The sequence below is a fragment of the Leptonychotes weddellii genome, chromosome 1 (assembly GCF_054177405.1).
Source record: "Leptonychotes weddellii isolate Sample4059 chromosome 1, ASM5417740v2, whole genome shotgun sequence".
In the NCBI taxonomy this organism is placed as follows: Eukaryota; Metazoa; Chordata; class Mammalia; order Carnivora; family Phocidae; genus Leptonychotes; species Leptonychotes weddellii.
Window position 1 is genome coordinate 182,951,262 of NC_138369.1, and position 25,033 is coordinate 182,976,294.

General features: G+C 43.8%; 1 protein-coding gene and 1 long non-coding RNA gene across 3 annotated transcripts in view; one reads left to right on the top strand and one right to left on the bottom strand.

Annotated features, from left to right (window-relative positions):
• Nucleotides 1-9,662: 9,662 nt before the first annotated feature.
• Nucleotides 9,663-25,033, bottom strand: part of TMEM50B (transmembrane protein 50B) — a 34,817-nt gene continuing 19,446 nt past the window's right edge. The window contains exons 2-7 of one of the 2 annotated variants that reach the window (XM_081799618.1): nt 23,841-23,946; nt 22,055-22,167; nt 19,615-19,682; nt 18,928-19,020; nt 14,950-15,007; nt 9,663-11,234 (exon numbers count right to left, since the gene is read on the bottom strand). In XM_081799618.1, coding sequence (XP_081655744.1) covers nt 11,189-11,234; nt 14,950-15,007; nt 18,928-19,020; nt 19,615-19,682; nt 22,055-22,167; nt 23,841-23,939 — 477 coding nt within the window. In that variant the 5' untranslated portion in view covers nt 23,940-23,946 and the 3' untranslated portion in view covers nt 9,663-11,188. Of the gene's footprint in view, nt 11,235-14,949; nt 15,008-18,927; nt 19,021-19,614; nt 19,683-22,054; nt 22,168-23,840; nt 23,981-25,033 lie in introns of both variants that reach the window. The other variant, XM_081799621.1, reaches the window with a different exon arrangement.
• LOC145716359 (uncharacterized) lies at nt 14,342-21,609 on the top strand. Its single transcript, XR_014138991.1, has 2 exons — nt 14,342-14,595; nt 15,357-21,609. It is a non-coding gene; the product is annotated as an uncharacterized LOC145716359 (long non-coding RNA).

Below are 25,033 nucleotides of genomic sequence, written 5' to 3' on the forward strand. Positions count from 1 at the left end.
CTGGGATCATAACCTGAGCCTAAGGCAGACGCTTAACGACTGAGCCACCCAGGCGCCCCAACATTTCTGTTTTCTTAAGAAACCCCTGGTATTGGGCGCCTGGGTGGCTCAGTCGTTAGGCGTCTGCCTTCGGCTCAGGTCATGATCCCAGGGTCCTGGGATCGAGTCCCGCATCGGGCTCCCTGCTCCGCGGGAAGCCTGCTTCTCCCTCTCCCACTGCCCCTGCTTGTGTTCCTGCTCTCGCTATGTCTCTCTCTGTCAAATGAATAAATAAAAAATCTTAAACAAACAAACAAAAAAAGAAACCCCTGGTAGAGCTCCCAAGACCTCATGGTCACTCAGTGAGAACTGTCTCCGTGCGTCCCTCGATTCCTTAGGAAGGTCTAAAGGGCATTTTCAGAAGCTGCATGAGCACGTCACCAGTGATGACTCATGTATTGACCAAGACAGGGGTTTGTAGGCAGTAAAGAGAATTGGCTAACCGTCAACGGTGATGATACCCACCGGGTATGATCGTGTAAGTATTGACAGATTCTTTGGTTCAAAGCCTTTGGATTAAAAATCCATTTCTATGACTCTTAGCATTTAGGAAATGGACGCATAGCCATGTGTACCCTCCCCCCCCCCCCACACACACCCAAGTGATATACTTGCAGTATCACTCAGGGTCTGCTTTACAAAGAAGCCCCTCTGGCAGCCAAACTGGGAAGAGAAGGCAGTGACTGTAGGAATAAGAAGCTTCTAGCACTCTCTGATGGGACCACCTGTGTCTCATTTGGGGCCTGTGCTACTGGGGAGGAATTGGCCCTGGGGCTGACCTTCTTTTTTTTTTTTTTAAGATTTTATTTATTTATTTGAGAGAGAGAGAGAATGAGAGACAGAGAGCACGAGAGGGAAGAGGGTCAGAGGGAGAAGCAGACCCCCCCACTGAGCAGGGAGCCCGATGCGGGACTCGATCCCGGGACTCCAGGATCATGACCTGAGCCGAAGGCAGTCGCTCAACCAACTGAGCCACCCAGGCGCCCGGGGCTGACCTTCTAAGCAAGCACTGTGTGCTTGGCTGTCCAGAGTGATAAGAGATAAAAGGACCCCACCCACAGCCCCCACTCCATGCAAGTCCTCCTGGGAGAGATCCACTTTATCTATTCGGTGCACACTGTCGTCGGGACCGGTTTGGAGGAAGAGCTAGTAGGTGGAGACTATGAACCCATACCTCGGATCCTTTAGGGGATTTAAGAGAGAAGAGCTTCCTCTTTGGGGCCGTGGGGTGAAGGTAGGGTAGGAGGACATGCATGTGTGCAGCAGAAAGCAGGCTAAGAGTTTGAGCCCAAAAGAGAGGGGGGCAGATCAGTTCTGCTAGAAAGTAAGCCACCTACGTGTCCCCCTGTGTAGAAGGGAGTTAGTTCCAGCTGTCCGGGGACCAGATTCTGATAAGACTGAACTGGCTTCAGGGCAGAATCGGTCCAGTGGCTTGCAGCAGGAGTTCACTGTGGTCCAGGCCCAGAAAGGCCCTTCTTAGTTGAAGGCAGTGGCTGAAGTCCGTGACAAACTCGAGGCCAAGCCCGGAGCCAGCAATGCTCCCAGGGGCCTGCCTGGGGCCAGGCTGGCCAACATTATTGCGTTAGAGGGGAGAGGGCACCAATAACACCAAACCCGCTTCACCACCCTAACTCGGTAAACACCCCAAGGAGGTGTGGGGCTGGCCTATGATCCAGGGGGAGAAGGACAGGAATTAGCTGAGGAAGATTCTCCTTTTCTAAATATCTGCCCCCCCAAAGCACCTAGATCTACTTTGTAAAATGAAGGGCTAGTCAATGGAATTCATACTTATACTAACTTGGGACTTCAGTTTCTAGTCAAGCTAAGTACCTAACCATAAAATGAGTCAGAAGCAACCTTATAAATCATTTACAACAGGGCAAACTGCAAGCCATTCAGCAAATCCAGCCTGCTCCCCCTGTCTTTGAAGCTAAAAATAGTTTCTACACCTTTAAATGGTGGGCGGGGGAGGGGATCAAAAGAATAGTATTTCATCACACATGAAAAGCACATGGAATTTAAATTTCATTGGAGCCCAGTGATGCTCACTCATGGCTGTTTGATTTTGCACTGCTCAGCAGAACTGAGGAGGCCCACGGAGCCTAAAATATTTACTGTGTGCCCCTTTCCCAAGAGTGTTTGATGCCCCTTGATCTCTACAATGAACTGTTCGCTGTACAGGAGAAAACAGACCCATTCCCATTATTTAAGTGTATACAAAGTCCCTGCAAGAAGCCACGTGACGCTGAGATGCTCTCACTCAGGGCTCACATTCAGGGCTCATTATCCCGGAGGAGAGGGATTTAATTCTTGCATGTACTGCGCAAAGCCCCTTGCGGACTATGTCCTAGAGCCGGCTGGAGGCAGAGTTCAGGAGCATGCGGGTCAGTGTGGTGGCGAGGGGGCCCTCTACCAAGAATAGGGCCCCCAGAGATGATGGATTCGTTGGAACAAGGCCACCTCTGGCCTATATTTGTGTGAATTAGACATCCGACTTGCAAGACATTTTGCTTTCAAGCGCCACGGATTTTCTAAGTAAACCCAAGTGTCTGGGGTTCCTGAGCTGTGCATAGCGCCCCCTGGGGGCCCCACGGTGCCCGGCTGCGCAGATTGCCGCCAGATCCTCGGTCGGGGTGGTGCTGAGGCCCATGGGGTGAGGAGCCCTGGGCATGCGGGTAGGGAAGGGAGGCCCGCGTCCAACGAGCAGGAGTTGGAGGCAGGGGGGTGCAGAGGGAGAAGACTCTGTATCTGTAGGACACGGGCTGATGCACTGGAGTAATGATCACTGCCAGGTCACCCACCAATCGCCAGTGTGGGAACAGCTCAGTCCCTACCTGGTGCTTGGGGCAACCGCCTTTATGACTCTTATTTCGTTTACAATCACTTATTTCTGTCCTTAGTGGTTTTGTGTTTGTTTTTTAAGATTTTATTTATTTATCTGAGAGAGAGAGCGGGTACAGTGGGGGCCAGAGACAGAGGGAGAGAGAGAGAGAAGCAGGCTCCCCGCTGAGCAGGGAGCCCGATGTGGGGCTTGATCCCAAGACCCCGGGATCATGACCTGAGCCGAAGGCAGTCGCTCAACCGACTGAGCCACCCAGGCGCCCTTAACTAGTTTCTTTCTGAAATGTTGCTGTGAACCTTCGTATGACTGTGTGTACCTCCAGGGTCCCCCAAACACTTCTCAAGTGGCCAGCCCCACGCCAATGACTACGTACCACAGTCAAGGCCATACATACACCTGCAGAAGTTGTGCAGTGCACAACCCCCAGCAGTGCCATGTACATACACAGAACACAAATGTACACAGCACATATTAATAATCCTGATTTGTAAGCCCCTGAAGTTCCAAAAATACGTTCGGCTCCTCTGAGACTTGGAATTTTCTCATGAAGGACTGTCAAAAGTAATGCTGAGGTTTCCGTGTTAACCTGCAAAATCAGATTTAAAACTTAGTATACACCAGGGGTGCCTGGGTGGCTCAGTCGGTTAAGCATCTGCCTTCGGCTCAGGTCATGATCCTGAGGTTCTGGGATCGAGTCCCGCCTCTTGCTCCCTGCTCAGCAGGGAGTCTGCCTCTCCCTCTGCCCCTCCCCCCGCTTGTGTTCTCTCTCAAATAATAAATAAAATCTTTAAAAATAAATAAATAAAACTTAGTATACACCAAATGCCACCAGTAGACTTTAGATGGTAACGTGCATTTCCTTTCTACACTGTTTTCCAGACATTTTCTATGAGAATGTTCCTTTTTATAATGAAATACTATCACAAATTTCATATATAATGAAAGTGCAGGGCTCTGGCCTGAGAGAAACTAGGATGTAAGGGACGGAAAACTAGCAGATTTCAGGATGCGGCTTGACCCCCTTCCTCTCTCGCCACCCCCACCTCCGCATCTGGGTTTATCTACAAGTGGATGAGAAGCGTTTATATATGTAAGGGAAGGATTATAATTTGCTACACACAAATGTATATCCCATCCGCCCTGTCCCAAGACCCCTACTTTCATTTGACTCCGCATAATGCCGTTAGTAAACAAATCAGAGTTTGTTCTATTTACTAAGTTAATCAGTCGCTGTCCCCACAGGTTACCTAAATGAATTACAAAGGAGAAAAATAGAGCAGCTAGACACCACCTCAAGCAGACCGTTTCAATGGTTGTGATAGGAGTACTGAAAGGTAACAAACGTGGCTTTTGTGGTATTCCTGCCAAAAAAACGAATAACCTATAATGGTGAGGGAACATCACACAAACTTAAATTGAGGGGCATTCTATAAAACAACGAACTGGTCTGCGGACTTCAAAAATGCTTAGTCATGAAAGACAAAGGCTGAAGAATCGTTCAAGCCGAGAGCCCTTTCAGGGGACACACAAGCAGGGATTACTCAGGGATTGGATTCTGGAAAAGGAAAACGCTTGTTTTCCTTTACTATGAAGCACGTAGGTGGGGCACCCGGCAACATTTGGATACAGTGCTTAGCGCTGTATCAAGGTTAACCTCCTGACCTTGGTATTGTGTGTACAGCAGTTAGGACTTGGAGAAATGTACACAGAAATGTTCAAGGGTGAAAAAGTATCACACCTGCAGCATATTGTCATACATCTCAGAAAAAAAAATAGACTAAAGCAAATGTGGTAAAATGTTTATATTTGGAGAATCTGAAGGTTGTATAGGAATTCTCTGAGTTGGGGCGCCTGGGTGGCTCAGTTGGTTAAGCGTCTGCCTTCGGCTCAGGTCATGATCTCAGGGTCCTGGGATCGAGCCCCGCATCGGGCTCCCTGCTCAGCCAGGAGCCTGCTTCTCCCTCTCCCACTCCTCCTGCTGGTGCGCTCTCTCTCTCTCTCTCAAATAAATAAAATCTTTTTTAAAAAATTAAGAAAAAATAGGGGCGCCTGGGTGGCTCAGATGGTTAAGCATCTGCCTTCGGCTCAGGTCATGATCCCAGGGTTCTGGGATGGAGCCCCACGTCGGGCTCCTGGCTCAGCAGGGAGCCTGCTTCTCCCTCTCCCTCTGCCTCTCTCCCTGCTCATCTCTCTGTGTCTCAAGTGAATAAATAAAATCTTTTAAAAAAAATTTTAAGAAAAAATAAATTCTCAACTTTCAGAGTGGAGGGAAATACACTTAACATCATCCTGAACACTTTTTGGCACTTGGAATAGGTGCTCCCAAATCAAAGACTGGTGCTCTCTGCATCATCCCTGAGGGTCTGGAAGGCCCCTGCCACACCTACTTGTAGAGATTTAAAATACCTTGAGGAGGCATAGATTATCATCCGAAAACCCAATGTAAAATGACATAAGCTGTGTTTAAACTGCTGCAAAGACAGAAGCACAAGCAGGCTAGAAAGAAAACAAAAACCAATGGGCTCCCGACGGTTTTTCTTTAAGGTGGCACGCCACCTTGTGCCAAGAGGCTGAAAAGCCATCGAAAGAGGAAGGAAACATCCCTCCCTTCAGGCAAAGCCCTCCAGGAGAAATAAGGACCCACTTTTATTGAGCCCTTAACTGTTCCGGGGCACAAAGCTAGGCCCCTGCTCGCGTTCATTCTCAAACAACACTTCCAGATCGGCAAACAGCCTTGGGGTCACAGAGCTAAGGGGCCAGATTTAGGGACAAGTAAACCAACCTAAATATAAATGGTTCCCCAAGAACCCCAACTCAAAAACCAGAAATCTCTAGGAACAGTGCCACTGGAAATACTCCTCCCTCCTTTCTCCGTCCTCAACTCCTGGTTTCCTCTCAGGTTGTGCTCTCGGGTGGTGGGATGGAGCCCCACCTCGGTGTGGAGTCCACTTGTCCCTCTCCCTCCCCCTCTGCTCCTCCCCCTGCTCGCCCGCACATGCTCACGCTGGCTCTCTCAAATAAATAAATAAAATCTTAAAAAAGAAAAAACTTTACAGGAAAAAACAAATGTTTTAACCTGGTTCAGCCCAAGGATTCCCGAGCTTCTTTGACCACGACACCTGTTTTTCCCAAGGAACACCAGTGTTGTGGGCGGCGTGGGGAAGGAGGCTGAGGGAAGAGCAGGGCCCCACACTCAGGAGCAAAGGGCCCGAGCTGTGACCCCAATCGGAGGGCAGGTTACTTCACTTCTCCAGATAGAAGGTCCTACCTCCAACCCGACAGTAAAATGAGAACACGTAGGGCACAGTGTTTGTTGGGGAAGGTCCCTGAAAAGATGCGGCCAGTTGACCTGAGAGCTGGCCCCCCGACTGGTCACCCCCTCCCCCGTCCTTGGAATGTGGGTTCCCCTTGCCTTCCCCGCTCCCAGAGGCTGCTCCCAGGACACCGCCTGGAGATGGGGTTGCGGTGCGGAGAACACCTGGGCGGTCCACGCCACTGAAGCCGGTTAGGGCCCCTTTATCCACTTTGAAGATCTGGTGTTAGGGCTGGTGCGGGGATCCGTTCGTCTTGCTGCTGCCCAGGTGGAGCCTCGAGCCTCCTCTGCCAGGTCCCTTGCTCATTAAAGCTGCCACCTGGGGCACCTGGGGATTTAGCTGGTTGGGCAGCCAGCCCTTGATTTTGGCTCAGGTCATGATCTCAGGGTGGTGGGATCGAGCCCCCAGTCGGGCTCTGCGCTGAGAGGGGAGTCGGCTTGAGATCCTCTCTCCCTCTGCCCCTCCCCCTGCTCATGTGCTCCATCTCCCTCTCTCTCCCTAAAATAAAAAATAATAATTTTTTTAAAACCTTGCCACCTAGCAGCCTGAAGTAGCCTCTTTCTTCGGTCTCTCCCTGCCCTCTGCTGAGTAGGGGGCCGGCGTGGGTAAGGCTGGTTTCAGATTCTACCCGCAAACAACATTCTCAGGAAATGTCAGCTCTCAGTGTGGAGCAGGGAAATGGCTCTAAGCAGCAGGGCCCTGACAGGGGAAGCCGGCGGTAGGGCATGGAGCCAGGAAAGAAACGGGCCCAGAGAGGAATGATGGTGGGAAAAGAACACGGCGTTGGAGGAAAATGAGGGCAACAGGCGCTCTGTAGCTACAGCCGATGTTCATTACTTGTAAGTGGGACTGCTTGCTAAAATACTGACCTGTCGCTCTCCCATCAATACTCGGGGCACTCGCAGGCCATCGGCGCGCATGCGAGGAGTGGCCTGCAACGGAGTCCCCTGCCGGGCGTGATCCCAGCTGGGATGGACCCCGGGGACCTCTGCCTTTTTGTTGCTTCAGCGCTCATGCTGTGACCGAGGGCCCTTCCCACAGTCGATTTACCGCTGCGTACCTCCCATTCTGGTGTCTTGCTGATTTCGCCGCGTGAACCACCCCGGCGCGGTGCTAAGTGCCATCTTGTGTCCCGAGCACAAGCAGGCTGGGATGGGCCTCCCGGAGGGACCACCAGGGGCTGAGAAGCTTCCTTCAGGCATGAGTGATAGTGCCCTTTTGAGCTCAAGGTTAATGAATCAGTGATATTAAATAAGGTGGTTTTCAACAGAGACACACATGAAGCCAGGTTACGTATTGATGGTTTGAGGAAAAGGCTAACCGAACCCTGTATCCCCTCCAGGAAGTATGATTCGCTACTTCAGTGTTGGGGAAACTTCACAGAACGCACCTATCTTGGGACGCCTGGGTGGCTCAGTTGGTTAAGCATCTGCCTTCGGCTCAGGTCATGATCCCAGGGTCCTGGGATTGAGCCCCAGAGCCCCACATCCGGCTCCCTGCTCCACGGAGAGCCTGCTTCTCCCTCTGCCTGCCACTCCCTCTGCTTGTGCTCTCTGACAAATAAATAAAAATCTTTATTAAAAAAAAAAACCCACCTATCTTGAACAATGAGAATTTATTTGGAAACCTTGTAAGTTGAAGGTACAGAGGGGGAAAGGGAAAAGAAGGGTGGAGAAAATATTTGGGCTTGTTCATAATGAAACTGAGGGGAAGGGTCACTAAGAAAAGTAAAGGCTGTCTAGATAGCAAAGAAAATATAACTGAGTACATTTTTAGTAAAATGGAACTATCATAAAGACTATTTTTAGGAAAATGGGAATGGGTTGTGAAAGCAAAAATTGCCACAATTCCGTCAAGGTTGAGTATCTACTCCAGGATTAAATAAGCATACCCTGATTTTCCTCCATCATTCTTCAGAAAAGCACTGAACGTATCAGTTACTCCAGGCTATTCCTCTGTTTTCCATCAAAGAAATAAAAACAATCAACAAAGTAACTCAATAATTTCTACTTCAAGTAGTTTCTACTTCAGTTTTTCCTGTCTGAACAGATACAGTGAAGAAGATTGTTCTAACCTAACTGCACACACAGTTAACCACAAAATGCGACTGTTTGGAGAATAAAATTAACACCAGATGTTTCTCCCTCGGGATTTAATAGGCTGTTACTTCAGATCGTCTAAAAGTAGCCCCAAACTTTTATAAACTTTAAACAGAATCAAAATTAGAGTGTGAGGACAGGTGAGTGCAGGAAAAATTGGGATTAATTCATAAGACTGGCAGAGGTTATTTCATATGAAGTAATTAAATCTAAAATGGAACAATGAGGGGCCCCTGGGTGGCTCAGGCATTAAGCGTCTGCCTTCGGCTCAGGTCATGATCTCAGGGTCCTGGGCTCGAGCCCCACATCGGGCTCCCGGCTCAGCGGGAAGCCTGCTTCTCCCTCTCCCACTCCCCCTGCTTGTGTTCCCTCTCTCGCTGTGTCTCTGTCAAATAAATAAATCTTTAAAAAAATAAAATGTAACAAGTTGACGTTATGATCGAAAAGCCTTCCATCGTGGAAAATGTTGAGAACCTGAGTTCAATGTCAAACATCTGGGTGGGGTTCTTGCTCAAGTAGCAAATGTTACATGGCTTGATAACATCAATCTCTCCCTCTTTAACCCTGCTACTCCACTATGCTGACACACATCAAAATTTATATAATGGAAAAATTTAGCCTCTGTTTTTTCACACTGGCAACACCGCAAGGAATACAAGGATCTCAGAAACAGTGTAATGAAACAGGATGCTCTGGTAATACTGGTCTATATACAAACACCAAAAGACAGATTCAACAGCTATTGAACCTGTGTAACAGGGAGAGCTTTCTATTAAGAGAATCCCACGTATTCTTTTTTTTTTTTTAAGATTTTATTTATTTTAGAGAGACAGAGAACGCACGAGCAGGGAGAAGCAGAGGGGGAAGGAGAGGGAGAAAGAATCTAAAGCCAAAGCCACAGAGCGTGAAGCCTGACGTGGGGCTCGATCCCAGGACCCTGAAATCATGACCTGAGCCAAAACCAAGAGTCAGATGCTTAACCGACTGCGCCACCCAGGCGACCCCCACAACGTATTTTTAAATGATTATGAAGGGCTCCATCTTTTCTTATAATATCTGTAAGGGTGGATACAAACATTTCCCCCCACCCCTTTTTAAGTGAGTAAACAGGAAAATTAAGTGATTTGCTCACAGTTACAAAATAAATTCATGGCAGAATCAAGAATGGAGAAAACAGTCACTACTTCAGTCGGTCTTCCGGCACGCCCTTCACTAGCCATCATACCAGCATTTTACACATCTGAGTAGAATGTATTTCTCTTTATGTCACAAAGATAAACTGTTTCTGTGACCGGGTCCACTTGAATAACTGAAAATGAACAACAAGCCAATTTTTATGGTTCATTTTCTCCAACTGATTTCACAATATTAGGATGTGTGAAAAACAGTATTTATTGCAACACGTGACGAGAGAGCGGCCACCAGTAATGAGCCTTACAAGTTGTTGGAAGCAAGACAAAGTTTACTGACATTTGGAGGGAAACACAACAACAGAGGAAGGAGTAATTAAACAAGAAGGTGTCTAGACAAAGGCACAGTGTTCCACAATCGCTTCATACCCTGTGCACGGTAAACCCGCTCAGAGAGCAGAGAGGGTAAAGCAAGATAAGGCTTGCATTAGAAGCTACATATTTATACCATTGCTATTATTCTGTCTTACAACAAAAGGTGCTATAAAATCCCTCTGGAGGAAAAAAGTGCAACACAAAGCCTGTATAACAAAGGAAAGCAAAAGTAGCAACAAGGACCCAACCATCCCTTTGACGTCTCCTCTCGCAGGAATACACATGGTGCACAGTGTTTCAAACTCAGCAAAAGAAGGTTTCGACTGGAATTATGGACTTTCGGGTTAAAGACATATTCTGCAGGAAGAGTCCACCCAAAGTTTGAGAGCTAGTGCAAAGAGACATTTGCGGTTGGTAACTAAGTGGAGATAACGCCTAATTTTTCACTAGGTCATAATAATTCCCTTTGGGAAGAAGTGCTTTATCTTGAAACTAATTATTCCAGTTTTTGCTATATGGTTCATGCTCTTACACTGCAGCTGTCTCACACTCGCTTGATGCTGAACTTGAAACTAATTATTCCAGTTTTTGCTATATGGTTCATGCTCTTACACTGCAGCTGTCTCACACTCACTTGATGCTGAACTTGAGCGTCAGAGAAGAGCAGCCCGCCCAGAGAGCCCCATTAGACAGACCGTTGGAGCTGTTGTTACCCGAAGCTGCTGACCTGTCGCACAGCCTTTTCACACTGACCACATAAAACTGAGCGCACCTGATCACGCATTACCCCTTCTCAAAGTCACGTTAGAGAAACTGTTTTTAAAAGAGGCTTTCAAACTAGTCCTTCAGGCATTTAAAAAATCTTCATATAAAAGTCCATTTCTTTAATACATAAGAACAAACATTTTTCCTTTTAAAAAATCTCATTTTTAAGCCAAAATAAATTACAACTTGCTGAAATACCCTTGTTAATGGCTCAGTGCTTATTTCAGATGCATGGAGCTAAATTTTTTTTTTTTTTTTTTTGCACATCTTCAGAAATTAAAGATACTAAAACTAAAGATACTAAAAACAAAACTCCAAGATGACATGAAGATACAACCCTGGCTCAGGGAACAGATCAAGCTTTAAGTCTTCAGGAATAAAAAACTGATACTCATCATCCCATCTATATAGTTTTGTATATGTACATATTAACAATCTATTCAATGATTTTAAAAAAGGACAGAAACTTCATAAAACTATTTCAAAACTCAGAGCATAAAAGTGTCAAGAAACAAAACACTTAATGTACAATCTATCCCATTTGGCAATGTGTAAATTATGTTGAGAGAAAAACTTATCTACAAATATAACAAAACAAAAGGAAATGTGATCTAAGAAGTGCTTTCAGGTCCACAGCTCTTCAGTTCTTCCGAATTTGTAGATCAGAGTGCTAAAAGATATGAAAATAAATCATGAGGAAACAATGCATGGGAATGAGCAACAAAGAATTCATTTTCTAAATATGCTTTGACAGGTACCTCCCTGGTTCCTTTGTATCAATTTCTAAACAAAAAGACCACAGTGGTGCTGGTCTGAATGTGCTTGTTTTGTACAGCAATTTGTTGACCTTGATGGCTAAACTTGATTAAACACGCTTTCTTAAAGCCTGGAAAGTTATTAGATAGGAAACTTGTAAGGAATAGGGGAATTTCTCATAGTGGCAGCATTAGGGCTCCTTTTAACTCTGGGTTTCTACAGCAACTGAAGAATCTTAAAAACAGACCATGCTGCAATTCTTCGTACATTTTCCATGTAATTACTGTACCAGGAGGCCTGGCAAGGCCGCAGGCTCTTAGCAAAGTGCTAGGAATGTAGGAGTGAAAACAAGGCCAATGGTGCTCACGAATAGAGCTGACAGCCTGAGGGAGACAAATTCCAACAGCTAAAAAAAAATGCTGTCAAGGTGATGCACCTGGTGCCGAGGGAGTGAAATAGAAGGATCCGCCGAGTTTAGAGAAGTCAAGAAGGTCTTCCGGAGAAAATGGCTGAACTGAGATCTAAAAGAAGAGTGGGAATGATCTCAGCGAAGTACGGCGGAGGGGAAAGTGGGAGAAGAGCAGAGAGGTGGGGCACGCAAGGACCAGAAACTGAGCTGCGGGCATGTTGGATGTGCTGGATTTGAAATGTCAGCCACTCAAGATAAATAGGACACTGGACACACGGTTCAGACGTGGAGATAGACGTCTGTGACTCATCGGCATATATGCAGTAATCGAAGTCCTGAGCAGAAAGAAGCTCACTTAGAAGGAAAAGAGGCCCCGACTGGAGCCTTAAGAAACTGCAGAAGTGGAGGGCCAGTGGGTGGGAGGGCCAGCTGCAAAGGAAGCAGAGGCAGAGTGGCTGCACTCCGGTACTGAGAGGAGGCGCCCAGCTGGCTGCTTAACTTGCCAGGCTCTGAGCAGAGCACACAGCTGATCTCGCATTACCAGCCAGTGTAGCAGCCAGTCCCCATGAGCGCAGGCCTTTCCCCATGCAAGGTTTCTGTTCATCCAACTGTCAATTACGTGGTCTCATCTACCCCCACCAAGGGCTGAATCTGAATCTCAATTTGATCTCTGAACAGTGCCTGGGGCTCCTGGGTGACTCAGTCAGGTAAGCATCTGCCTTCGGCCCAGGTCATGATCCCAGGGTCCTGGGATCAAGCCCCGCACTGGGCTCCCTGCTCGGCAGGAAATCTGCTTCTCCCTCTCTCTCTGCTGCTCCCCCTGCTTGTGCTCTCTCTCTGTGTCAAATAAATAAATAAATAAAAATCTTTTTAAAAAATAAAACAGTGCCTAAGATGTCTTCAGGAAAACTTAACTGTATCCCCCAGAAGGTTGTTGGTCACATGCCAAGAAACACGATCACAAGACAGCAGAAACTGTCAAACATCTTTCAAAGCCACGAGTTTCCAGGCCATGGTGCAGTAAGAGGGCAGAGCACAGCGGTCTCCCTGAACTGGGGGAATGGAGCTGAGAGTACAGAGAGGCCAAAGGGGGCTGGAATTTGGGAGGGAGAGTACAGACAGCTAGAGAGGGAGCACAGGAGATGCGCAGGAGGCTCCCCTTGAGTCTTCTGCCGAGTACTGATCAGCAGATGAATGCGAAGAAACTACCCAAGGAAAGGGAAGGAGCCACTCCCAGAGCTGTCACAGGGCCGGGAAGACTTCACAGTCTCCTAAGCGGAGTTGGGACGCCTCAGAATACACGGCACATGAAGGGCACCGCCTTGGTAAGGGGGCGCATCAGTCCTAGCCTCCAGCTGCTCTAGTCCTGCCCTCCAAAGCTTACAAGCAAGACTCAAAAGGATCAAACTGTTTCCAAGCGACCCAAGTGCACCCAGAACAAAGCTCAAAAATGTTTAAAGGAATGCCAAAAAATCCAGCCCCCCACCAGCTGCATGCAAAGAAGCAAATGGGAGGAAAAAGACCCAAAATGAAGACAAAGTAGCAATAACAGGAACAGACTCAGAACTGACACAATTCAAGGGACCCTGAAATGGTTATAAACATACATCATATGTTCAAGAAGGTGGAAGAGAGCGTGAGCATGCTAAGAAATATGGAAAATCAAGCAAACGGAGATGAAATGCACATGTCTGAACTGACAGGTACACTGGATGGGAATGACTGTGGACACTGCAGAAGAGACTAGTGACCTTAAAGATATAACAGTAGCAAGTATCCCAAATGAAACACAGACAGAAAACAAAAACAAAAACAGAACAAAGCACTCATGGGTGTGGGATGACTCAAGCAGCCCGGTATACATGTAACTGGACTCCGAGGACAGTGGGATGGACAGAAAAAAAATCTTTGAAGAAGTAATGGCAAAAAGATTCCAAATCTGATGAAAACTAAACATACAGATCCAAGAAACTCAATGAACCCCCAAAAGAATAAATATGCAGAAAATTACATCACAGCACATCATAATCAGATTGATCAATATATGTGCTGCCAAAGGGAACACCGTAATCAGATTGCTTAAAAACAGTGACGAAAACAAAGTTCTTCAAGGCTTATATTCTAATGATTTTGTGAGGTTGGGGGGTATAAATTTATAAATGGATGCCTAAAATACTTATATTTACATTAAAAGACATTCATTCTGGAAAGCATAGGATATGAGCTTAAAATTTTTTTATTAGTAGGCTCCAATGTAGGGCTCAAACTCATGACCCTGAGATCAAGACTGGAGCTGAGATCAAGAGCCAAATGCTTAACTGACTAACCCACGCAGGCACCCCACGAGCTTCATTTTAGGGTTTTTTGGGGTTTTTTTCAGAAGACTACCCCTATAAAATACTTCTAATATTGTTTTATTTTTATTTTTACTTTTAGTTTTCTTAAAAACTTAACAAAAAAATCCAATTTCCTAACCAGGTTTTGTATACGGCATGCATATGTATTAATTCTGATTTCTTTTTTTAATAAAGGTACCTGATACGGTGTTTTTTTTTTTTTAAAGATTTTATTTATTCATTTGAGAGAGAATGAGATAGAGCATGAGAGGGGGGAGCGTCGGAGGGAGAAGCAGACTCCCTGCCGAGCAGGGAGCCCGATGCGGGGACTCGATCCTGGCACTCCAGGATCATGACCTGAGCCGAAGGCAGTCGCTTAACCAACTGAGCCACCCAGGCGCCCCCTGATATGGTTTTTTAACAGGCTATGGAAGTAGTCTGAGTTCAAGTCCCAACTCTGCAATTACTTGTCATTAAGTAGGCTCTGAGCCTTATTTCCTCATCTATAAAACGGGAACACCACCTGGTTGGTAAGTAGTAAGTATTTAAGACAATTACATGGGAATTGAAAAGGTGACATATATAAATCAACCAGCTGAGCTCTCAGCTCATAGCAGGACCCCAGTTAAATAGTTTATGTATGCCCTTATACAATAGTGGAATTTTTACCTTTTCAAAGAAGTTCTATACACTGTAACTAATTCAAGGGATTTATACATTCTGTATGCTGCTCTTATAATGAAGTGACATTTCTGTAAATGTTTCAGGTGTGGTTAAGAAATTAGGCAACTGGCAGCAGCTCTTTCTGCCCACGGGTCCTGTCCCCGTGCTTTAATAAAACCACCATTTTGCACCAAAAAAAAAAAAAAAATTAGGCAACTTACCTAAAAAATATAAGTGCATTTTGAAAAAACACAGCCAGTCCTGGATAAACATCGGTATCTGCACAAAGTGAAATGGATCAGAAGATTACACAAGGCAAATGGCAGTGACAAAGTATTTGTGCCACTCCTAATGACATGCTCTAGATGTTATAAAATACGGCTATTATTCATTAACGCTAAGAAATCTATAATGAAATTGAAGGAAGAAAATGTCAATCTCGTTCTCCCAAAACAAAGGACTGTTTTCACTCTGGATAAAAGATGGTGAACTTCATAGGTTTTTTTTGTCTACAGTAATCGCTATGCTTGTAGCTGAGCCAGAACTGCTGAGGAAGCAGCAGCTCCTCCCTTTACTTTCCATGGTCAATACAGCGCTCTCCCCTTTATCTGCGGTTTCGCCTCCCGAGGTTTCACTTATGCATGGTCAACCACCATGCAGAAGCAGACGATCGTCCTTCTGATTTCTCATCATCATCAGGTCAACAGTAACCTAAGGCTACGTCACATGCCTACGTCACTCACCTCCCTCCATTTCATCACCCAGACGTGTTACCATCTCACATCATCACCGGAACAAGAAGGGTGAGTACAGTACAAGATATTTTGAACTTATTATAGTATACTATTATAATTGTTCCATTTTATTATTAGTCATGTGGTTAATCTCTTCTTGTGCCTAATTTACAACTTAAACTTTATCATGGGTCCTTATGTATGGGGAAATCATAGTATAGTTAGGAATCAGTACCATCCACGGTTTCAGACGTCCATGGGGGTCTTGGTACATAACAGTCGCGGATAAGATGGGGGGGAAACTACTATATAGAAATATGAAATGTTAGAAAGGTACACATTAAATTCTTGATGATTTAATAGTCTGTACACTTATTTTCTTTCATGAATTCAGGAGTTTTATTGTGCAAATCTTACAGATACAGAAAGGATCATTTTAATTCTTCATCACGTTCTTTCACTGAATCTCCCCTGAAAGAAAGTTACTATCTTCAAAGGAAGAGAAAAAAAAACTGGAAACTACTTAAATTTTTGTGGATTTTTAACTTTTATAAAACTATGAACTGTCAATTAAAAATACTAGACCTGATGAAAAAAACCTTCAATTTTTAGCTTTCGATACCATAGCAAACAATACAACAGCATGGTCAAGAGCTCCAAGTCTGAGACAGATCCCCGGATGTGAATCCTAACTCTACCAAGTGACTAAATGTATGACCGTGGGCAAATTATTTAACCTTATTATGCCCTTAAGTTTCCTCACCTGTAAAGTGGGCACTATAACAGCACCTACCCCACAGACAGAGAGTGAGGAATGTATGACCACATAGAGTGCTTAGAACAGTACTTGGCCCATAAAGTGCTGTATAAATGTTAGCTGCTATTATGATTAGTAATAGGTCAAGAAAATCTGTACAGCAAAAGATCTGAACTATGTGTTAGAAATGCTCTCTGAAGTAAAAGCATATTCAGTTTATAAACAGAAAAATATATATAATGAGTATTGCTGTAGGAATACAAAGATGAAATCCATAATTGAGAAATTTCTCAATGTGTACTAGGTCTTTAAAAATTAAAATACAACCAATGAGTGCACAACATTTACAAACGTTAATACTTCCCTACGCACCTTCCAGAAATGATAATTTATACCCATTTTCATAGTAGAAACCAGAAAGTTTCACCTGTTGCTTGAAGTAACTAAGCAGACTTTTCAAGGAAATCAGTAATAGCACTTAAGAGTCAGGGATAGAGTGAGATTAAGACACACTTCCCTATATGATTCCATTTATATGAAATAGGCAAATCTACAAAGACAGAAAGTAGCTTAGTGGTTGCCTAGGCCTGATGGAGAAAGGTAATGGGAAGTCACTGCTAATGGGTAAGGGGTTTCTTTTTGGGGTGATAAAATGTTCTAAAAGTAGATTGTGTGAGGCGCCTCAGTGGCTCAGTTGGTTAAGCGTCTGACTTTGGCTCAGATCATGATCTCAAGGTCCTGGGATCAAGCCCCATATAGGGCTCCATGCTCAGCGGGGAGCCTGCTTGTCCCTCTGCCCCTCCCCCCACTCTTACTCTCTCTTAAATAAAATCTTTAAAAAAATAAAATTGGATTGTGTGATGGTAGCATAACTCTAAATATACTAAAAGCACTGAAATATACACTTTAAATGGAAATTACATCTCAGTAAAGCTGTTTTTAAAAAAGCACTTTCGGGCGCCTGGGTGGCTCAGTCGTTAAGCATCTGCCTTCGGCTCAGGTCATGATCCCAGGGTCCTGGGATTGAGTCCCACATCGGGCTCCCTGCTCGGTGGGAAGCCTGCTTCTCCCTCTCCCACTCCCCCTGCTTGTGTTCCTGCTCTCGCTATCTCTCTGTCAAATAAATAAATAAAATCTTTTAAAAAAAAATAAAAAATAAAATAAAAATAAAAAAGCACTTTCAGGGACACCTGGGTGGCTCAGTCAGTTAAGCGTCTGCCTTCGGCTCAAGTTATGATCCTGGAGTCCTGGGATTGAGTCCCGCATTGGGTTCCCTGCTCAGCGGGGAGCTTGCTTCTCCCTCTCCCTCTGCCTGCCCCTCCCCCTGCTTGTGCTCTCTCTGTCTGTCAAATAAAATAAAATCTTTAAAAAAAAAAAAAAAGCACTTTCCTTCACATGAGCTTCATACTAGAACTGTGTACTCCGTTAGTATTTTTAATAACTAAAATAACACTTTATTTTTAAGTAATCTTTACACCCAATTGGGGTCTCAAACTCACAACCCTGAGGTCAACAGTTGCACAGCCTCCCGACTGAGCCAGCCAAGCACCCCTAAAATAACACATTTTAGATACACTTGATGAGCAGTATTATTTAAACAGTAGCCAACCACTTGTACTAACTTATTTTGTGCCAAGTGAAAAACAAAGTTTCCAAAGATTGAACTAGGAACTGAAGGGGTCCTATAACAGTATTAAAAGGTCAGCTGTGGGTAAGAACAAGGAGACGTGACAGTTAAGCAGAGTGACAAAGATTCTGGGGGTAGAGGGGTCAGAAGATGAGTAAGTGGTGTTACGTGTTATCTGAAACAGACTCCTGTCTTCGGAGTGAAGAGAGAGAAAGGGGTTCTTCTGGGACTGGGTCCTGCCTCTCCACCCACCCTGGAGGAAAGCTATGGTGCCTGGAGCAGCTGCTCAGAACGGTGCACTGAGAGCTCACGCCACTGAGTGGAGTGAGCATCAAGTTTCTGTATGAAGGCTACACACACATATTCAGTCTTACCCCTAAAAGCCTCCCCTGCACCTATGCCTGAAAAATTCCAGGCTGGGTTGGAGAGAGGAGATATCCGTGGAAAGATATCGGGGTTCACACCCGTGAGCAGAAATCCTTGAGGCAAGGTATGTTTTGGAATTCAAAAATTTGCACATTTAAGAATGGTTAACACAGGGCATAAATATTACAGAGCACCCCAGCTCTGTTTGGACCAGCATCCACAATCAAATACAACCACATTCCAGCAAGAAAATACGTGAATACTTATTCAATGGAATAAAGACCATAAGGAGCCCCCTGTCAACTTAGGTCAGGTTTTGCTGCCAAGCTGATTATGAAAAACCTGACTTTCAGCACTTTGTGGATTTTAGAATTACATATAAGATACTGCAGATCTGTACAGGCTTCTCACTTTACCACTTACAACCCTCAGTAAACGGACCTCTGGTATAGAGCCTGGCTGTCCAGGGTAAGGAAGGAAATCAGACACTCTAGAGATGGCCTGTTACCTGGTCTTGTCAGTGGCTTAGATTCCACAACCAGGCTATCCCACTGCAATCAAGGACCCCACTGAGAAGTTTTATCAAACAACTTATGTATCTTCAAGCTAAGTGAATAGTTAGACTAAATTTTACTCCAGGTGGGGTTGACGGACTAAGCTAAATGTAAAAGACATATCTGAGTCTCTATGAAAAAAAACAGGAATAAATACTTACTTTGGGTAACATATGCACCAAAAAGGATCCACATGGAAGCAATAAGTGACCCAAACATCAACATGAAACCAATGAAGAGCCAAACTCGAGCACCTGCATGAAGAATAGGCTTTACGATTTTGCTCATGTCTGCAGCTGTCTGAAGAATGCATTAACACTGGAAACACTATTAACCTAATACATGGTATGCATATCAAAGACAGTCACATATTTGCATACACCTGCTATAACAATGAACTGAATGAAGATTTAAAAGATGAACAATTAAAGGGGTTAAGCCATACTTGGGAAGAGAAAAAAGGAGAATCACCTTTCTGTGGGCTAGAGAAACCCTGGCAAACTAAGCTAGGGGAGCTTCTAAGTAATTCCATGACTAAATTGAGTAATTGATTAATTAAATCCTAAAGTCATCATTAGCTTTGCAGAAGGAGTAACCTGGAATCCAAGAGCCATTGATTTTAAATAATAACATTTTACTTATAGACTATGAGCAGTAAAACATGACTAAAGTAGTACTTCTGGCGGTAACTTTAACTTCATTAAGGATTTAAGTAACACCAAAACTTTTTTTCAAAGTTAATAAAAAAAATTTTATGTAATCCTAACTAGTCCTATATAAAGAGACTTTTTTCTCCTGCCTTCAAATCCCTGTCTGCCAGTGCACTTAAAACTCAAAAGTGCCTTTACCTGTTCTTCCCAAACAGCCGCTTTCATAGCTGTCCCCCCTCACTTGAGCGTTGGACACAGCATTTATCCTGGAACAACACAAGATCATCTCATAAGCTCGCATGCTGCTAAACCAGTCGCAGAGATTTACATAACATTTAAAGAGAAACATTTCCGAATTAAAGTCAGTCTGAAAAACAAACTGAGGGTTCTAGAGGGGAGGGGGGTGGGGTGATGGGTTAGCCTGGTGATGGGTATTAAAGAGGGCACGTTCTGCATGGAGCACTGGGTGTTACACGCAAATAATGAATCATGGATCACTACATCAAAAACTAATGATGTAATGTATGGTGATTAACATAACACAATAAAAAAAAAGATAAAAAAAAAGTCAGTCTGAATAACTGAACATATCTTTTAACTTAACAGATATCCTAGTGGATAGAAATGTTACTCTCTACCTAAACTACACCCAGAAAACATAGTTAATTTTAAGAAATTACTATCACTTGTCTCCGGAGATTATGGAAGAGGGGCCAATTTTCTGATTTCTTTGCCTATTTTACATTTATACACAAATGACTCAGGGTGCGTCATATTTTAAGGTTCTCATTATAATCAAGAGTTAAGTTCCTCTCTGTGTTAAAAGTCAAGTGATTTTCTCTGATCCATTTCTCAAAGTCACACATTTGATCTCTATATAATAAACAGGCTCACTTTACTCAGCCTCTCTTGCCATTTTTGTTAGAGCAAGATGCGTTTACAGTAGAAATGTAGCCTCTTCTCAGCATCCTTAATGGATGTAAGTAGTTCCATCTTCTACAATTTAACTTTTTTTGAAATATCTTATTTGTTTTTAGAGAGAGAGAGAGAGAATGCACGAGCAGTGTGGGGAGGGACGGGGGGAAGGAGAGAGAACCTTAAGCAGGCTCTGCATTCACCGTGGAGCCCAACGGGGGCTCAATTTCATGACCCTGAGATCATGACCCGAGCCAAAATCAAGAGTCAGACACTTAACAGACTAAACCACCCAGGCACCTGCACAATTTAACTTTTATAACTCTTAACAGTATAAGGAGATTACATAATCTTAATATTTTAACATAGTCCTTAAAATTAATAAAAGATATCCACAGAAAGTTTCCAAACTCTTTTATGAAATGAAATTTAACAGATAAACCCAAAAATGATTTAATAAAAAAGAAGAGTCATAGACCAATCTCATTAGAGGCCAATCCTGCCCTCCCCCCAGCTACTAGCAAACACATTCAAACAACACATTAAAAAAAAAAATTATACTCCATGCTAAAAGTTCTATGTGTTACAATACTCAGGGAATGATTCACTACTAAAAAGGAATCTAGAAATGTAACATATTTCGTTAAATCTAAGATACCACTGATTTTTTAAGATGCATGAATATTTTTTTACCAAGAAAGAAAAAAATATCAATTGGGGGGCACCTGGGTGGTTCAGTCGGTTGAGCATCAACTCTGTCTCAAGGAGACTCCTGAATGAGCACAGAGCCCAACACAGGGCCTGATCTCACGACTCTGAGATCATGACCTGAGCCGAAATCAAGAGCTGGATGCTTAAACTGACTGAGCCACCCAGGCGTCCCTCTCTCAAATAAATCTTAAAAAAAAAAAAAAAAAGTTCTCTCTCTCCCTCTCCCTCCTCAAAAAAAAAAAATTACATATATATATAAAATCAATTGTAATTATAAGGTAATACTGGCTATAAGAAGCACCCACATTGGGGCGCCTGGGTGGCTCAGTTGGTTGAGCATCTGCCTTCAGCTCAGGTCATGATCCCAGGGTCCTGGGATCGAGCCCCACATCAGGCTCCCTGCTCAGTGGGGAGCCTGCTTCTCCCTTTCCCTCTCCCTCTGTTGCTCCCCCTGCTTGTGCTCTCTCTCTCTCTGTCAAATAAATAAAATCTTAAAAAAAAAAAAAGTAGCACCCTCATATTCAGAGATATTCAAATACAAAAAATAATGTCAGGACTGATAAAATACAGTAACTGACCAGCTTAACAACAGTTTAAGAAGAAAAATCATGTGATAATCTTTACAGATGCTAAAAAGATATGTGACTAAATTCAACACTCATTCTTTTTTTTTTTTAAGATTTTATTTATTTATTCATGAGAGACAGAGAGAAACAGAGGGAGAAGCAGGCTCCCAAGGAGCGGGAAGCCCGATGCGGGGCTCGATCCTAGGACCCTGGGATCATGACCTGAGCCGAAGGCAGACGCTTAACCATCTGAGCCACCCAGGCGCCCAACACTCATTCTTGATTAAAAAAACTTAATATAATGGGGAAAAAATATATATATATATTTATCATGTTAAAGAAGAACCCATCAATTAAATTAAAAGTTACTTGAAATAGCATTAAACTATAAGGAAAACATGTTTGTCGGAAAACGATCTTGAATTAAGAATCACCTTCATACTTACATGAAGAAAGCCAATGTGGAGAACACGCCACACGTGTGAAAGGCATGGTTCAACTGCTCTGGCTTAGGGTACACCACGGCGGCGTCAATCATTATCCACCAACCTGTAAAAAACTGGCACAAGAGCCCAAGTCATTAAAATAACACTAACAATGGGCTCAGCATGAAGTTACTTGCTCTTTAATATTCCTATATTTCTACAGACCATATAAATGAAACATATTTCTAGTTTGAGTTCTGGATGTGGAAATATAAAAAAAAATAAGAATCCCTTGTTTACTTACTCTTGATAGCATTTGAGGTGAACTTACCTAATCAAATCTGTGTAACATTCTGAAGTTCTGCTCTCAATGCAAGATAAAAAATTTGTTATCTAGAACAAATTATCTGCTTCTTTTGCCCACCATAATTACATGCACTGAAGCTCTCTCTTTTTTAAAAGATTTTATTTATTTGAGAGAGAGAGAGAGAGAGAGGGCACGTGCCCAAGAGCAGGGGGAGGGGCAGAGGGAGAGAGAGAATCTCAAGCCGACTCCTGGCTGAGCACAGAGCCCAACACAGGGCCTGATCTCATGACCCTGAGATCATGACCTGAGCCGAAATCAAGAGTTGGATGCTTAACCGACTGAGCCAGTCAGGCGCCCCTAAAGCTCTCTTAACTAACCTCCAGCTAACCAGCTCCTGATTACCTGATGTGTTTCATTCTCTCCAGAGAACATTCCTTCTTAATACACCCAAGCTCTTCTGCATCCACAAATGAGTTGTATGCTTACCAAGGGTCAGCTGTCATGTCTCCAAAACTATTTAAGCCTGCCATAGTTTTAATCGATTATGTAGTTTGATTAAATAATGTGTAACTGACTGAACATGAGTTTGTAAAATGTCATGTTTCTCTATAAACTAAACTGAAAAGACTTTGAGAAGCTGCTAAAGAATTTCAAGGGCAAATTAAGTGCAGGTGAAATGACCACAAAGAGTAAAAAAAAAAAAAAGTAGAAGCTTCACAATTATCTTTAATTCCTGCTCTGGGTTATTTTTTTTTTTCCTACTGGACTTCAAGTACAGAACTGTATACTGAAAGAGATACATTTTTTAAATGTAATCGATACTGAAATTTGCTTCAGAAACAGGATGATGGACCGCTAACGCAAGACTGGTCGTGATTTGTTTTGAAGCTGGGTTATACGAACATGGGATGAGCAGGGCTCCTTACACTATTCTATTTTTGTTGACTGCATATGCTCCACATGTTTTATAATAAAAAGTTGAAAAAGAAAAAAATGTCCAGAAGAAGATGAAGCAAGAGTTTCCTCCACAGAGTTCTTGGTCTCACTCCCCCTCAGAGCTGCCTCTGGGGATAGGGGGCTGGCATCCCTTCCCTGGAGCACCGCAGGGTTTCAGTTCCAATGCAGCCTTGGGTCCCTACTGCTGTCTACACATCCTGAATCTCGCTGAGTCACAACACTATTGGTTTTCAAGTTCTGAGCCTCTGATGAGCTTACGGGACTTAGACATATTGTATCATTAGCTTAAAAATGCTACTGCTTATGATAATTGTATTATCACTTGAACTGAAGAAAAGATATTAAGCTCAACAAATTTACAAAGTAAAACGAACCCAGGGCCTACCATGTTTTGTTCAGTCATATCTAGAATTCTAATTGTTCATACAAGGTAACGTTGAAATAACCAGTTCTGAAAGGGTATTCATGGTCCAAAGGAATCGACATTAATTTTCAGGGCAAAGCATGAGGCAGCAAGGTCACCGACCAGGCTTTTTCCCTTACCAATATGCCTGCCACCACAGAAGCCACGGCATTTCTTCTCTCACTCCAGTCAATACATTCGCATTCTGGCCAACGGAAATTATCGAGGAAGCCTGCCATTTTCACCCTGTAAGCATGGATTTTTCATTAAACTCTGTATTCTACAAATAAAAAGACAAAAAATAATCACTCTGAGGAAATGTTTTTAAGAAGTGAAATATCTCTTCCTTTCTTAAGGTCTTAAACAGAAATTTGCTTTGGGTCCAAACCTAGAGTTAAGGAGAAAAATTAAATACTTCGATGAATACCTATTGACAGGTACGTAGGACTGTGTTGGGACACAAGGGGGAGCTCATTTACCAAATGAGCCTGCTGCTTTTAAAACACGTCTGCAAATTCCTTGACACTTCCACTTCACTGAGAAATCAATCTATATCCCTCCCCTTGAATTTAGGCCAACAATAAAAACTGGCTGAGCAATAGTAGAGGAAGGGATGCTATGTAACTTCGGCCATACAACTTCTAGGACTAGATAGTAAAAGGCAATGCAGCTTGTAGCTGGTTCTCTGGAACACTGGTACCAGAGTTCTGAGTTGCCATGTAAGAAATCCAAGGTCACAATGCTGTGAGGAGACCACGTGTAAGTGTTCTGGCCCACAGTTCCCAGCCAACAGCTAGCCTCCCGTGCCAGAAGTGTGAGTAGCCATTTCTAGGTGACTGGCGTGCCAGCTACCGCACCCTGTCTGGTACCCAGACTTCCGGCTTTACCCAACGAAGCCCCACATATATGGAGCAGAGACACCATCCCAGCTGTCTGTGCCCTTTACCAATTCCTGACCCACAGTAAACCATAGGCATAATAAAATGGCTGTTTTAACTACTAAGTTTTGGAGTTATCAGGAATGCACCAATCGGTAACTAGAAGGAGAAAAATCATGTGCATAAAGAACTATAAGGGTACAACATGTGAGAATTTTCAAAAAAAGTACATTCAGATGAGGTGATCCAGGAACACCTTAAATTCCAAAAAAACTATTTGAAAGCACTGAAGAGTGCTGAAAAGCAGGCAGAAACTGGAGGGAATTTACCCTTGAAAGAAAACACAATGAGTAAGACCCACTTTTATACAGCTTTTTCCACTGAAGAACCCCCTAGCTTCCCACTCCCAGCCCAGTTGAGTCTCTGTGGTGCATCGTGGCTAAAACTTGAGCAAA